Source organism: Halichoeres trimaculatus, unplaced genomic scaffold, assembly GCF_033239565.1.
Source record: "Halichoeres trimaculatus isolate MK-OKI-2021-1 unplaced genomic scaffold, fHalTri1.1 fHalTri1_scaffold_7, whole genome shotgun sequence".
In the NCBI taxonomy this organism is placed as follows: domain Eukaryota; kingdom Metazoa; phylum Chordata; class Actinopteri; order Labriformes; family Labridae; genus Halichoeres; species Halichoeres trimaculatus.
In genome coordinates, this window is record NW_027437185.1 from 20421469 (window position 1) to 20435211 (window position 13743).

At 42.0% G+C, this 13743-nt stretch overlaps 3 protein-coding genes across 33 annotated transcripts in view; all 3 read left to right on the top strand.

Moving 5' to 3' along the window:
- LOC141793146 (protocadherin gamma-C5-like) overlaps window positions 1–13743 on the top strand; it is a 290533-nt gene that overhangs the window by 184562 nt on the left and 92228 nt on the right. The gene's annotated exons all lie outside the window — the stretch shown is intronic.
- LOC141793850 (protocadherin beta-16-like) lies at window positions 719–3320 on the top strand. The gene has a single exon (XM_074674719.1). The coding sequence runs from the start codon at window positions 918–920 to the stop codon at window positions 3318–3320; it is 2403 nt and encodes an 800-aa protein (XP_074530820.1). The 5' UTR covers window positions 719–917.
- On the top strand, window positions 4300–6890 carry LOC141793851 (protocadherin beta-16-like). Its single transcript, XM_074674720.1, has one exon. The coding sequence runs from the start codon at window positions 4482–4484 to the stop codon at window positions 6888–6890; it is 2409 nt and encodes an 802-aa protein (XP_074530821.1). The 5' UTR covers window positions 4300–4481.

Sequence of the window (13743 nt, forward strand, 5' to 3'; positions counted from 1 at the left end):
TGTTTGACACGAGCCTTTTGAATGACCGACTTCCATTTTAACTCCTGTTTGTATGTTTTACAATTTAGAGATTTTTAATGAGCTTCTTTCCCCATAGACTTTTAAGTAGCATATTTTTCCTCCCGTTGCTTTTGGGCTTCCTTTTCTGGATTCAGTTTTGGTTGTGACACACTGAGTATCGTTATTACTGGGCTATTTGATAAGTTTAATTTAGAAACGACTCAATAAAAGGATGACTCTTGAGACCTCTTCAACTTTGTGAGTTTTGATGCACGTCATTAGGATTCACCAGCTGATAGTATGCGAGCTTTAGAAGCTCTGTTTTCTTCTTCTATACCTACTCGCAGATGAGGCAGTTCTTTCAGAAACAGGTGAAGGCCGAGTTTGTGAAGTTTTTGCATCATCTGCACAAAGGTTTATGACACTGCTGTCAGATTTAGGATGAGAAGTACTGACAGTCTGCTGTCAGATTTAGGATGAGAAGTACTGACAGTCTGCTGTCAGCTTTCCTAGTAGTTTGAAGGCTCAGTATTTAGGGGACAGTGGCTGACCTGTTCCCAGTTTCAACTCACAGCCTGCATTACTTCACAGCTTACCCAGATTTGTGTAGTACATTAGTTTGAACTCGCAGGGCCGCTGTTGGCCAGCCTGTGATTACTGTGAGGCTGGTTTCTGCTGTTCCTCCCCCATCGTCTTCTCTTTCCTCGTACGAGAGGACAACAGACACGCAGTAAAATACAACTGAGAGCAGCCATTACCGACACGGACATCTGTAGTCAACTCCTTATCATATCTGCTTTGTTTTTTTTTCTTGGATACGCTGTGGAAATACGTTGGTTTTCCTTAATACGGTCTGGAACAGCTGTGGAGTGGGGTTTTTTTTTTTTTTTTGCTTCGTGGATGGTCTGGGCAGAACAATGAGGTGGCAAGTGCTGTCGTTTCTTTCCGTCATTTCTTTCACATCGGTGCTGGGTCAGGTCAGTTACTCCATTCCTGAGGAAATGGCGAAAGGTTCAGTAGTTGGTAACATCGCTCAGGATCTAGGTTTGGACAGAAAAAGACTGATCTCTGGCAGAGCTCGGATTTTTACAGGAGATAGTGTAGAGTACATCGAGCTGAGCAGAGAACGAGGAGTCCTCCTTATCAAAGAGAAAATAGACCGAGAGGCGCTTTGTGCACAGACGACGCCCTGTGCTTTACATTTTCAGGTAATTTTAGAAAATCCCCTGGAATTTTACACTGTTGTTGTTGAAATCACAGATATAAATGACAACTCGCCAGTGTTTGAAAAATCTGAAATGAAATTTAAAATAAGTGAGTCTGCTGTAATAGGAGCTAAATTCCTGTTAGAGAGAGCTGTAGACCTTGATGTTGGCCCGAACGGTCTGCAGAGTTATTTCCTGACAAAAACCGAGAATTTTGTACTGAAATTAAAAGATCAGCCTACTGGTGAAAAGATAGTTGAAATGGTTTTACAAAAATCTCTCGACAGAGAAAAACAGGAGGAAATATTTTTAGTGTTAACTGCAGTGGATGGAGGTGAACCTAGCTTATCTGGCACAGCACAGATACATGTCACAGTGCTAGATGCAAATGACAATGCTCCAGTTTTTACGAAAGCTGAATACAAAGCTACAATCCCCGAAAATGCACCAAAAGGTACCGTCATAACCAGAGTCAGTGCTTCAGACGCAGATAAAGGATCTAACTCAAAGATAACGTATTCGATTTCCAACGCTGCTGCAGATGTAAGAGACATGTTTGAGATTAATGAAATAAATGGGGATTTGATCTCAAAAAGAGCAGTAGATTATGAAAAAGCACATAACTACCAAATACATGTTCAGGCCAGTGATGAGGGAGGACTAACAGATTCATGTAAAATCACTGTAGATGTAATAGACATAAATGATAACAAGCCAATTATTAATATAATGTCACAAACAAACATAATTCCAGAAGACTCTAAACCAGCAACAGTTGTGACTTTGGTAAATGTTCAGGACCTTGATTCAGGAGAGAATGGTAAAGTTCAGTGTACAATTAACGAGAACATCCCTTTCACATTAAAACCAACAGCAAGTAATTTTTTTAACCTTGTGACAGACAGTGATTTAGACAGAGAAAGAGCCTCTGAGTATAACATCACAGTGACCTGCTCTGATGAGGGAGTGCCCTCCCTCTCCAGCAGCGTCACTCTCACCTTACAGATCTCTGATGTCAATGACAACGCGCCTGTCTTTGAGAGAAGCTCATATGAGGCCTACATTGTAGAAAACAACACACCAGGCCTCTCTATATTCACAGTGAAAGCCAGAGACGCTGACTGGAACCAGAATGCCCGAGTTTCTTACATCCTGGAGGACTCCTCTGTCAACGGAGTGCCAGTCTCCTCATATGTGTCCGTTAGTGCTGATAGTGGAGTCATCCATGCAGTGCGCTCTTTTGACTACGAGCAGATCAAAGACTTCAAGTTCCGAGTTAAGGCTCAGGATGGAGGCTCTCCTCCACTCAGCACCAACGTGACAGTGAAAATAGTCATCCAGGACCAGAACGACAACCCCCCTCAGGTCCTGTACCCAGTCCAGACTGGAGGCTCAGTGGTGGCTGAGATGGTGCCTCGTGCAGCAGATGTGGGCTATCTGGTGACTAAAGTGGTGGCTGTTGATGTGGACTCTGGACAGAATGCCTGGCTGTCGTATAAACTGCAGAAAGCCACAGACAGGGCGCTGTTTGAAGTGGGCTTACAGAATGGAGAAATCAGAACTATCCGCCAAGTGAGTGATAAAGATGCTGTCAAACAAAGACTGACTGTTATAGTGGAGGACAACGGGCAGCCGTCTCGTTCAGCTACAGTCATTGTGAACGTGGCGGTGGCGGACAGCTTCCCTGAAGTGCTGTCAGAGTTCACTGACTTTCCACACGACAAGGAGTACAATGACAACCTGACTTTTTACTTGGTGCTGGCTTTGGCTGTGGTCTCCTTCCTCTTCATCACGTGTTTGGTGGTGATTATATCAGTGAAAATCTACAGATGGAGACAGTCTCGCATCCTGTATCACTCCAACCTGCCTGTCATTCCATATTATCCCCCACGTTACTCAGACACTTTGGGCACAGGGACTCTGCCACACGTGTACAACTACGAGGTGTGCAGGACGACTGACTCCAGAAAGAGTGACTGTAAGTTCGGCAGAGCTGGTAGTCAGAACGTGCTGATCATGGACCCCAGTTCTACAGGGACCATGCAGAGGATACAGAGTGAGAAGAGCATCCTGGATGAACCAGACTCTCCTCTAGAGGTCAGTTTGAAAACATAGCACAATTTCGAAGATGCTGCTACAATTTTACTTGTTAAAAAAAGTTAACAACCAGGGTCAGTGACAGTGCAAAGAGCTGCACCAGATACGCCCTCACCACTTTGTACTCCCCATGAGACACTTTTTGTCTTTTATAGTGATATTCTCTTAAAAAACATAGATATGTCTGTCTGTGTCTGTATTTTAATTTCGCAGTTTTTCTTTATTTTTTTTTTACTTTGCTGGTGGTACTATGTTAGTATTTTAGCGCTTCTATGCTTAATCTCTTGTTCAGCACCACGGACAGCGCACATAAATGTCTTCTGTTCCAGCTTTCTCTCCCTCACTGACACACATTCTGTCTTCCTCGCTTTGTGTGTTATGTGTGTGCGTGTGTCTGTGAAGAAATACGGTTTTTTTTTCCTTTTTTTTTATTTCACTCATTTAAAAATGGACGGTAGGGAGAAAACTATTATTGGACAGTTTGCTGGTGTTTAAGAAAGTTTCAGCGGTTAATGCATTATGTTGTTGAATACGTGTTTGAAATAAAGTACAGTAGATGGTTTTATTTCTTTGCAGTATCATGGAGTTGTGGATCCTCAGAAAAATACTACATCTCGTCTGTTTAATTCACTAGTGCTTTACGACGCCACTTCAGTGTGTTTTAACTGTGCTTCATGAAGTTTGTGCTTAGACCTTTTTTCTTTCTTTTTTTTTGCTTGATTTCCTATTTTTTCTTGTTGCCTGAGCCGTCATTTTGTAGAGTTTCAGTAATGGTTGTAGAATTTAGGGGGTTGTATAAAAGTCTTATTCAGGAACACATAGTTTAGTGAGTGTATGGTGTTCAATGACCTGTTCAGTTGTCGCCAGTCATATTCCATGTAGTTCAGCCAGTTGAACAGAGAGGGACGCTGTTGGCCATCGAGTTGCTGTTAAAACGTTTGTTGCAGCACCTCCCCTATACCTCGACACATGACATTGTCAGATAAAGAGAGGCAGAGTAAAGGGAAGGATTCGCTGTGAACAGCACAAGCCAGGACTACATAGCAGGATTTCTTTGTTCCACAATTTGGGAAAAGGATATTTTAAGGACCATAAACGTGTATCCACTGCCTGGAATCTGAAAATAACGAAGAAACAGAGGATTTCTTGGTTTTCTTCGCAGACGTGTCGACTGGAAGAATGGGGTGGCAAGTGCTGTTTATCTCGGTGCTTTTTCTCGGTGTTGTGCACGGGCAGGTCAGCTACTCTATTCCTGAGGAAATGAAAAGGGGGGCTCTGGTAGGCAACATAGCACAGGATTTGGGTTTGGGTGTGGAGAGACTGAAGTCTGGTAAAGCTCGTATTTATACAGGTAACTCTGAGGAGTATATTGAGCTGAAGCGAGACAGAGGAGTCCTCCTTGTTAAGGACAGAATAGACAGAGAGGCGCTATGCGGGCAAACGATGCCGTGCGCGCTTCATTTCCAAATGATCTTGGAAAACCCCATGGAGTTTTACACGGTTACGGTTGAAATTACAGATATAAATGACAACCCTCCAATATTTGAGAGAGGTGAGATGAAATTTGAAATCTCAGAATCTGCCCTTACTGGCGCTCGATTCGTCTTGGAAAAAGCTATAGATGATGATGTTGGCATAAATGGGTTGAGCAGTTACGCCCTGAAACCCAGTGATAATTTTGCTCTGAAAACCATCAGTAGAGCAGATGGAGCAAAACATGTCGAGATGGTTTTACAGACACCATTAGACCGAGAGAATCATGAGCATTTATCATTAATACTGACCGCTCTAGACGGTGGTGAGCCACAGCTCTCAGGAACAATGCAGATTCTCATAACTGTGTTAGACGTCAATGACAACCCCCCTGTTTGTTCAAAGCCCGAGTACAAAGCAAGTGTAATGGAGAACGCTGCTGTTGGCACTGTAATAACCACAGTCGGTGCCACGGACAAAGATAAAGGCAGTAACGGAAAAGTAACATACACGATCTCAAAATCCGGAGCAGCAGCTCTGTTTACAATAAATCCTGATAGTGGTCTGCTGACTTTAAGTGGAAATGTGGATTATGAAAAGAGAAGACTTTATGAGCTGGATGTTCAGGTGTCAGATCAGGGAGGATTATCTGACGCATGTAAAATAATTGTAGACGTGACAGATACAAATGATAACCCTCCGTCAATAAACATAATGTCTAATTCAAACACCGTTTCTGAGAATATGAAACCAGAAACTGTGGTGTCCATGCTTAATGTTCAGGACCCGGATTCAAATGAAAACGGCAAAGTCATTTGTCTCTTAAACGAAAATATTCCATTTGCCATTAAATCGACAACCAATAGTTTCTTTACTGTCGTAACAGAACGTGATTTAGACAGAGAGAGGGCCTCTGAGTATAACATCACAGTGACCTGCTCTGATGAGGGAGTGCCCTCCCTCTCCAGCAGCGTCACTCTCACCTTACAGATCTCTGATGTCAATGACAACGCGCCTGTCTTTGAGAGGAGCTCATATGAGGCCTACATTGTAGAAAACAACACACCAGGCCTCTCTATATTCACAGTGAAAGCCAGAGACGCTGACTGGAACCAGAAAGCCCGTGTTTCTTACATCCTGGAGGACTCCTCTGTCAACGGAGTGCCAGTCTCCTCATATGTGTCCGTTAGTGCTGATAGTGGAGTCATCCATGCAGTGCGCTCTTTTGACTACGAGCAGATCAAAGACTTCAAGTTCCGAGTTAAGGCTCAGGATGGAGGCTCTCCTCCACTCAGCACCAACGTGACAGTGAAAATAGTCATCCAGGACCAGAACGACAACCCCCCTCAGGTCCTGTACCCAGTCCAGACTGGAGGCTCAGTGGTGGCTGAGATGGTGCCTCGTGCAGCAGATGTGGGCTATCTGGTGACCAAAGTGGTGGCTGTTGATGTGGACTCTGGACAGAATGCCTGGCTGTCGTATAAACTGCAGAAAGCCACAGACAGGGCGCTGTTTGAAGTGGGCTTACAGAATGGAGAAATCAGAACTATCCGCCAAGTGAGTGATAAAGATGCTGTCAAACAAAGACTGACTGTTATAGTGGAGGACAACGGGCAGCCGTCTCGTTCAGCTACAGTCATTGTGAACGTGGCGGTGGCGGACAGCTTCCCTGAAGTGCTGTCAGAGTTCACTGACTTTCCACACGACAAGGAGTACAATGACAACCTGACTTTTTACTTAGTGCTGGCTTTGGCTGTGGTCTCCTTCCTCTTCATCACGTGTTTGGTGGTTATTATATCAGTGAAAATCTACAGATGGAGACAGTCTCGCATCCTGTATCACTCCAACCTGCCTGTCATTCCATATTATCCCCCACGTTACTCAGACACTTTGGGCACAGGGACTCTGCCACACGTGTACAACTACGAGGTGTGCAGGACGACTGACTCCAGAAAGAGTGACTGTAAGTTCGGCAGAGCTGGTAGTCAGAACGTGCTGATCATGGACCCCAGTTCTACAGGGACCATGCAGAGGATACAGAGTGAGAAGAGCATCCTGGATGAACCAGACTCTCCTCTAGAGGTTAGACTGCACTTGAATCATCACAATTTTTGAAAGCAGATTATTTTTTTTGTTAGAGAAATCTATTTATCTATTTATTTATTAATGTGGACAACAACGGGAGTATACCAATATTGTTGGGCGGAAAAAATGATTGTGTGATCACAATCTCTCCCTTGAGTTTCTTTTCCAACAATACTGGTAATCTCCCCTTGTTGTCCACAAAAAAGAAAAAAAAAACCCAACAGCCCTCTACCTTAATAATAATAATAATAATAATAATAATAATAATAATAATAATAATAATAATAATAATAATAATAATAATCAGAAGAAGAAGAATCTTTTTTTCTATAGCACTTTTTTAAATCAGAAGTTTACAAAGTTCCTTCACAGCCAGAACACTAAAACAAACACAAGCTCCAAACATGGAACAAAAGCTTCGACTGATATGAACCCAGGCAATACACGAATCATGTAATATAAAATGAGAGCATAAGGACCACTAAAAAATAGTCATTGTTTTCTCCCTTAATATTTGTAAATTCAGCTGCAGTTTTTGTGGTGATAATTGAAGAAAAAAAAATTTACTCAGGGTTCCTTTATTTTTCCATATAGAAGCAAAGTATAATTTCTTTAAACAAGCAGTTTCTACAGCCTTGGAGTTTCTATTGTTTTTAACTGTTTTCCTTCAGGACTTCGGACAGTGACATAAATAGCACATCGGTGCTTCAATTCTGGATGATAACTCTCTGTCCTGTTTATTTTATTTTTTTTATTATTTTATTTTATTTTATTTTATTTTATTTTATTTTATTTTATTTTATTTTATTTTATTTTATTGCCTTCTTCCCTTTCTATTTCAATGGGAATGTCGTCGTGAATAATATTTTTTCGCATTTCTAATAACTCACTGTCTTAGAACTTATAACAGTCATTCTTTGGCACACAAAAGAAGATATTTTTCACCTCTTTCTCAAATACCCTGACAGCACGGGATATACATTTAATAAGTTTTCTCCTTCTATATTCGTTATGACAGTCCAAAATATGACTGGCATAATGTGAACTCTGTTTGCAGATGGTTTGAAGTGAGTTTTGCACACCTAATTTTTAGTAAGTCTTCTGCAGTTTTACAATATGGACTCTTAGGGCCGCTGTTGACCAGTATGTCGATGACACAGAGCAGGATTTCAGCAGCACCTCCCTTCTAACGTCGACACAATACAGAGAGAACACAACGAGTAACGAGCGGACGAGCGTGGATGTGGATTATATTTTTTGAAGAAGAGAAATTATTTTCGACTAGTTGTTAAAAAATAGAGGATTCTGGAGTTTTCTGCTTAAGATTTGAAACGGAGGTCTGGTGCGTGTTTGTTGGAAGCTATCAGCGGATCGGGAAGGCTCCGAGGGAAAATCGGATAGAACAATGAATCTGCAAGTACTGTTGTTCATCTCTTTCCTTTCCCTCGACTCAGTTTTCGGGCAGGTCAGCTATTCTATTCCAGAAGAAATGTCGAAAGGCTCTTTGGTCGGAAACATAGCTCAGGATTTGGGTTTGGAAATCAAACGTCTGATTGCAGGAAAAGCAAAGATCTATAAGAGGAACAACGACGAGTATATAGAGCTGAGCAGAGAAAGAGGAGTCCTCCTCGTCAAAGAGAGAATCGACAGAGAGGTGTTGTGTACAGAGACGGCGCTTTGTGCTCTGCATTTTCAGATTATTTTAGAAAATCCTATGGAATTCTACAGTGTTACAGTGCAGATCACAGATATCAACGACAATGCACCTGCCTTTGAAAAGAATGAAATGACATTTAAAATAAGCGAGTCAGCTATCATAGGGGCTAAATTTGTTCTTGATAGGGCTGTGGATCTCGATGATGGGATTAATAGTCTCCAAAAGTACGAGTTAAAACCTACAGATAATTTCGCTCTGAAACTGCACAACAACGCTGACGGGAACAAAAACGTTGAGATGGTGCTGCAGAAGCCTTTAGACAGAGAGAAACAGGAGCAGATATCTCTTGTGCTAACTGCTGTAGATGGAGGAGAACCGCAGATGTCAGGGACAATGCTGATTGTTATCACAGTTTTAGATGTAAATGATAACGCTCCAGTTTTTACACAACAAACATACAAAGCTACAGTTACTGAGAACTCACCAAAAGGCACCGTAGTTGCGACTGTTACAGCCACAGATGCAGATCAAGGCTCTAATGGTAAAATAACTTATTCTATTACAAACACATTGGACAATGTAAGGAAATTGTTCGAGGTAAATGGAGAGACTGGCGAAGTAACTTTATTGGGAAATATTGACTTTGAAAAATCTAGACATTTCCAAATAAACATACGTGCAAGTGACGAAGGTGGGCTGACAGATTCTTGTAAGTTAATAGTCGATGTTCAGGATGTGAATGACAACAAGCCTGAAATTAACATTATGTCAAAGTCTACTGTGATATCAGAGGATGCAAAACTAAATACAGTTGTGACAATGATAAATATTGAGGATGTCGATTTTGGGGAGAACGGAAAGGTGCAATGTTTTGTCAACGAAAATATACCTTTCAGCTTAAAAAAGTCTTCGGATGATTTTTATAGTTTAGTGACAGATAGTGATTTAGACAGAGAGAGAGCCTCTGAGTACAACATCACAGTGACCTGCTCTGATGAGGGAGTGCCCTCCCTCTCCAGCAGCGTCACTCTCACCTTACAGATCTCTGATGTTAATGACAACGCGCCTGTTTTTGAGAAAAGCTCATATGAGGCCTACATTGTAGAAAACAACACACCAGGCCTCTCTATATTCACAGTGAAAGCCAGAGACGCTGACTGGAACCAGAATGCCCGTGTTTCTTACATCCTGGAGGACTCCTCTGTCAACGGAGTGCCAGTCTCCTCATATGTGTCGGTTAGTGCTGATAGTGGAGTCATCCATGCGGTGCGCTCTTTTGACTACGAGCAGATCAAAGACTTCAAGTTCCGAGTTAAGGCTCAGGATGGAGGCTCTCCTCCACTCAGCAGCAACGTAACAGTGAAAATAGTCATTCAGGACCAGAACGACAACCCGCCTCAGGTCCTGTACCCAGTCCAGACTGGAGGCTCAGTGGTGGCTGAGATGGTGCCCCGTGCAGCAGATGTGGGCTATCTGGTGACCAAAGTGGTGGCTGTTGATGTGGACTCTGGACAGAATGCCTGGCTGTCGTATAAACTGCAGAAAGCCACAGACAGGGCGCTGTTTGAAGTGGGCTTACAGAATGGAGAAATCAGAACTATCCGCCAAGTGAGTGATAAAGATGCTGTCAAACAAAGACTGACTGTTATAGTGGAGGACAACGGGCAGCCGTCTCGTTCAGCTACAGTCATTGTGAACGTGGCGGTGGCGGACAGCTTCCCTGAAGTGCTGTCAGAGTTCACTGACTTTCCACACGACAAGGAGTACAATGACAACCTGACTTTTTACTTGGTGCTGGCTTTGGCTGTGGTCTCCTTTCTCTTCATCACGTGTTTGGTGGTTATTATATCAGTGAAAATCTACAGATGGAGACAGTCTCGCATCCTGTATCACTCCAACCTGCCTGTCATTCCATATTATCCCCCACGTTACTCAGACACTTTGGGCACAGGGACTCTGCCACACGTGTACAACTACGAGGTGTGCAGGACGACTGACTCCAGAAAGAGTGACTGTAAGTTCGGCAGAGCTGGTAGTCAGAACGTGCTGATCATGGACCCCAGTTCTACAGGGACCATGCAGAGGATACAGAGTGAGAAGAGCATCCTGGACGAACCAGACTCTCCTCTAGAGGTTAGTTAAACATGTAGCTCTGAGTCTGCAGCTTGTTTTTCTTTAAATTACTTCCAAACCTAAGTGTTTACGCTTTACCAGCCGTATCACCACTCGGAACAGCGTCGTATGCATACAAAATCATTCATGTTTTTCTCTTCCATTGTCGTTTGTGCCATTCAAATGCTTTCCTTAATAGCCCAACTGATTTCTCATTAGTCTAAACCAGGATAATTTGTCTTTTAAATTCGCATTCCCTGCTTAGTTGAATGCCATCAATTGGTATGGCTTTTGCTGAAATGAAAAATAACATAAATTATATGGTGCCTTCACCATCAGCTATTTTGTACGAACTTTTTACCTTAAATTTTATTCATTTTAATTCCATCTCCTCGTCAGTGATGCTTCTATAATTTAGGGTTTGTGTGTATGTGTATCTACCATATGATTATCTTATTGTATATATTTATTTTCTCTGAGGACAGATTTATTTCTGACAGTGAAGATGAAGTTTTACTTCATCTTTTTAATGTCAAGGCTTAATGAAAAAAAAACTGTCACCTATATCTTACTGTTTATTGAAGCAAGACTTTCTATATGAAAGCACTGGGGATGGTGTGTATCGTTTTTTACTCTGCTCTCACTTCAGCACCTTGGACAGTGTCATTTCGAGACTCAGTCGTTTATTCTGCTCTTCATTTTTTTGTTTTTAGTTGAGCGTTTATTATTATTATTATTATTATTATTATTATTATTATTTTTATTATTATTATTATTATTATTATTATTATTATTATTATTATTATTATTATTATTCAAAAATGACCTTAATATTCATCAGACTTATTCCATTTAACCCAAATGTGTGTTTTATAATCAAAAGGTCGTTTATTTTTCATACCTTTAAGTGGATGACAATATTTTTATCTGATTTTATTCTTAAATGAATTGGGGGGCATAAAGTGTTTTGAAATGGCTAGTTGCTTTTACACGTTAATATCATGTGTGGCTTCATAATTTCCTTATTTCAAGTTATATTATGCTTCCATGTAAGTGTGTTCTTTAAGATAAATCATGCTGCCTCTCTGTAGTTTTGTGTTGTGGTCTCTTAGGGCCGCTGTTGACCATAGTGTGCACAGCTGAGGGTAGGGCTGTAGCAGCACCTCCTTCGTGACATCACCATGATGAAGAGAATACGAAGGGAAAGAATAGACGTAAGGGGTATATAGAACTGATGTAGAATCAGACAACAGATACGGCGACGAATTCGAGGGATCTTTTCTCTACAAAGAACTGCACTGCTGTGCATTTGTTATCCTTCCTTCAAGAGATTTCGGTTTATGGAATGCGAAAATGGATTATGGATCCTCGCTGAGACGATTCCCGGAAAGAACAATGGAAGGACAAGTGCTGCTGTTTATCTCGCTCCTTTCCTTTGGCTCGGTATTTGCCCAGGTCAGCTACACTATACCTGAGGAAATGGCAAAAGGCTCTTTGGTCGGTAACATAGCACAAGATTTAGGGTTGGAAACGAAACGCCTGGTATCAGGTAAAGCTCGAATTTATACCAGTGACAACGACGATTATATTGAGCTCAACAGAGAGAGAGGAGTCCTCGTTGTTAAACAGAGAATCGACAGAGAGGCGCTCTGCAGACAGACGACGCCGTGTGCTCTACATTTTCAGATCATTTTAGAGAACCCTATGGAGTTCTATAGTGTCACAGTGCAGATCACAGATATCAATGATCATGCTCCCACTTTTGGAGACGGGGACATGAGATTTAATGTCAGTGAATCAGCTGTAATTGGAGCTAAATTTGTTCTAGAAAGAGCAGAAGACCTCGATGTTGGTATTAACGATCTTAAAAGCTATGAATTAAAACCTACAGATAATTTCGCTCTGAAACTGCACAACAACGCTGACGGGAACAAAAACGTTGAGATGGTGCTGCAGAAGCCTTTAGACAGAGAGAAACAGGAGCAGATATCTCTGGTGTTAACTGCTGTAGATGGAGGAGAGCCGCAGATGTCAGGGACAATGCTGATTGTTATCACAGTTTTAGATGTAAATGATAATGCTCCAGTTTTTACACAACAAACATACAAAGCTACAGTTACTGAGAACTCACCAAAAGGCACCGTAGTTGCGACTGTTACAGCCTCAGATGCAGATCAAGGCTTAAACAGCAGAATTACCTACTCGATTACAAATAAATATGATGACGTAGTCAAACTATTTCAAATCAACAAAAAAAGTGGGGAGATTCATTTAATTGGAAATATCGACTTTGAGGAGTCGCGAAGTTTCCAAATAAATGTACGTGCTAGTGATGAAGGAGGACTAACAGACACATGTAAATTAATAGTCGATGTTCAGGATGTCAATGACAACAAGCCTAAAATAAATATCATGTCAAAGTCAACTATGATATCTGAAGATGCAAAACTAAATACAGTTGTGACAATGATAAATATTGAGGACAAAGACAGTGGAGAAAATGGTAAAGTGCAGTGTAACATTGACGAAAACGTTCCCTTTACCTTAAAAACTTCAACGTCTAATTTCTATAGTTTAGTGACAGACAGCGATTTAGACAGAGAGAGAGCCTCTGAGTACAACATCACAGTGACCTGCTCTGATGAGGGAGTGCCCTCCCTCTCCAGCAGCGTCACTCTCACCTTACAGATCTCTGATGTCAATGACAACGCGCCTGTCTTTGAGAGGAGCTCATATGAGGCCTACATTGTAGAAAACAACACACCAGGCCTCTCTATATTCACAGTGAAAGCAAGAGACGCTGACTGGAACCAGAATGCCCGTGTTTCTTACATCCTGGAGGACTCCTCTGTCAACGGAGTGCAAGTCTCCTCATACGTGTCCGTTAGTGCTGATAGTGGAGTCATCCATGCAGTGCGCTCTTTTGACTACGAGCAGATCAAAGACTTCAAGTTCCGAGTTAAGGCTCAGGATGGAGGCTCTCCTCCACTCAGCAGCAACGTGACAGTGAAAATAGTCATCCAGGACCAGAACGACAACCCCCCTCAGGTCCTGTACCCAGTCCAGACTGGAGGCTCAGTGGTGGCTGAGATGGTGCCCCGTGCAGCAGATGTG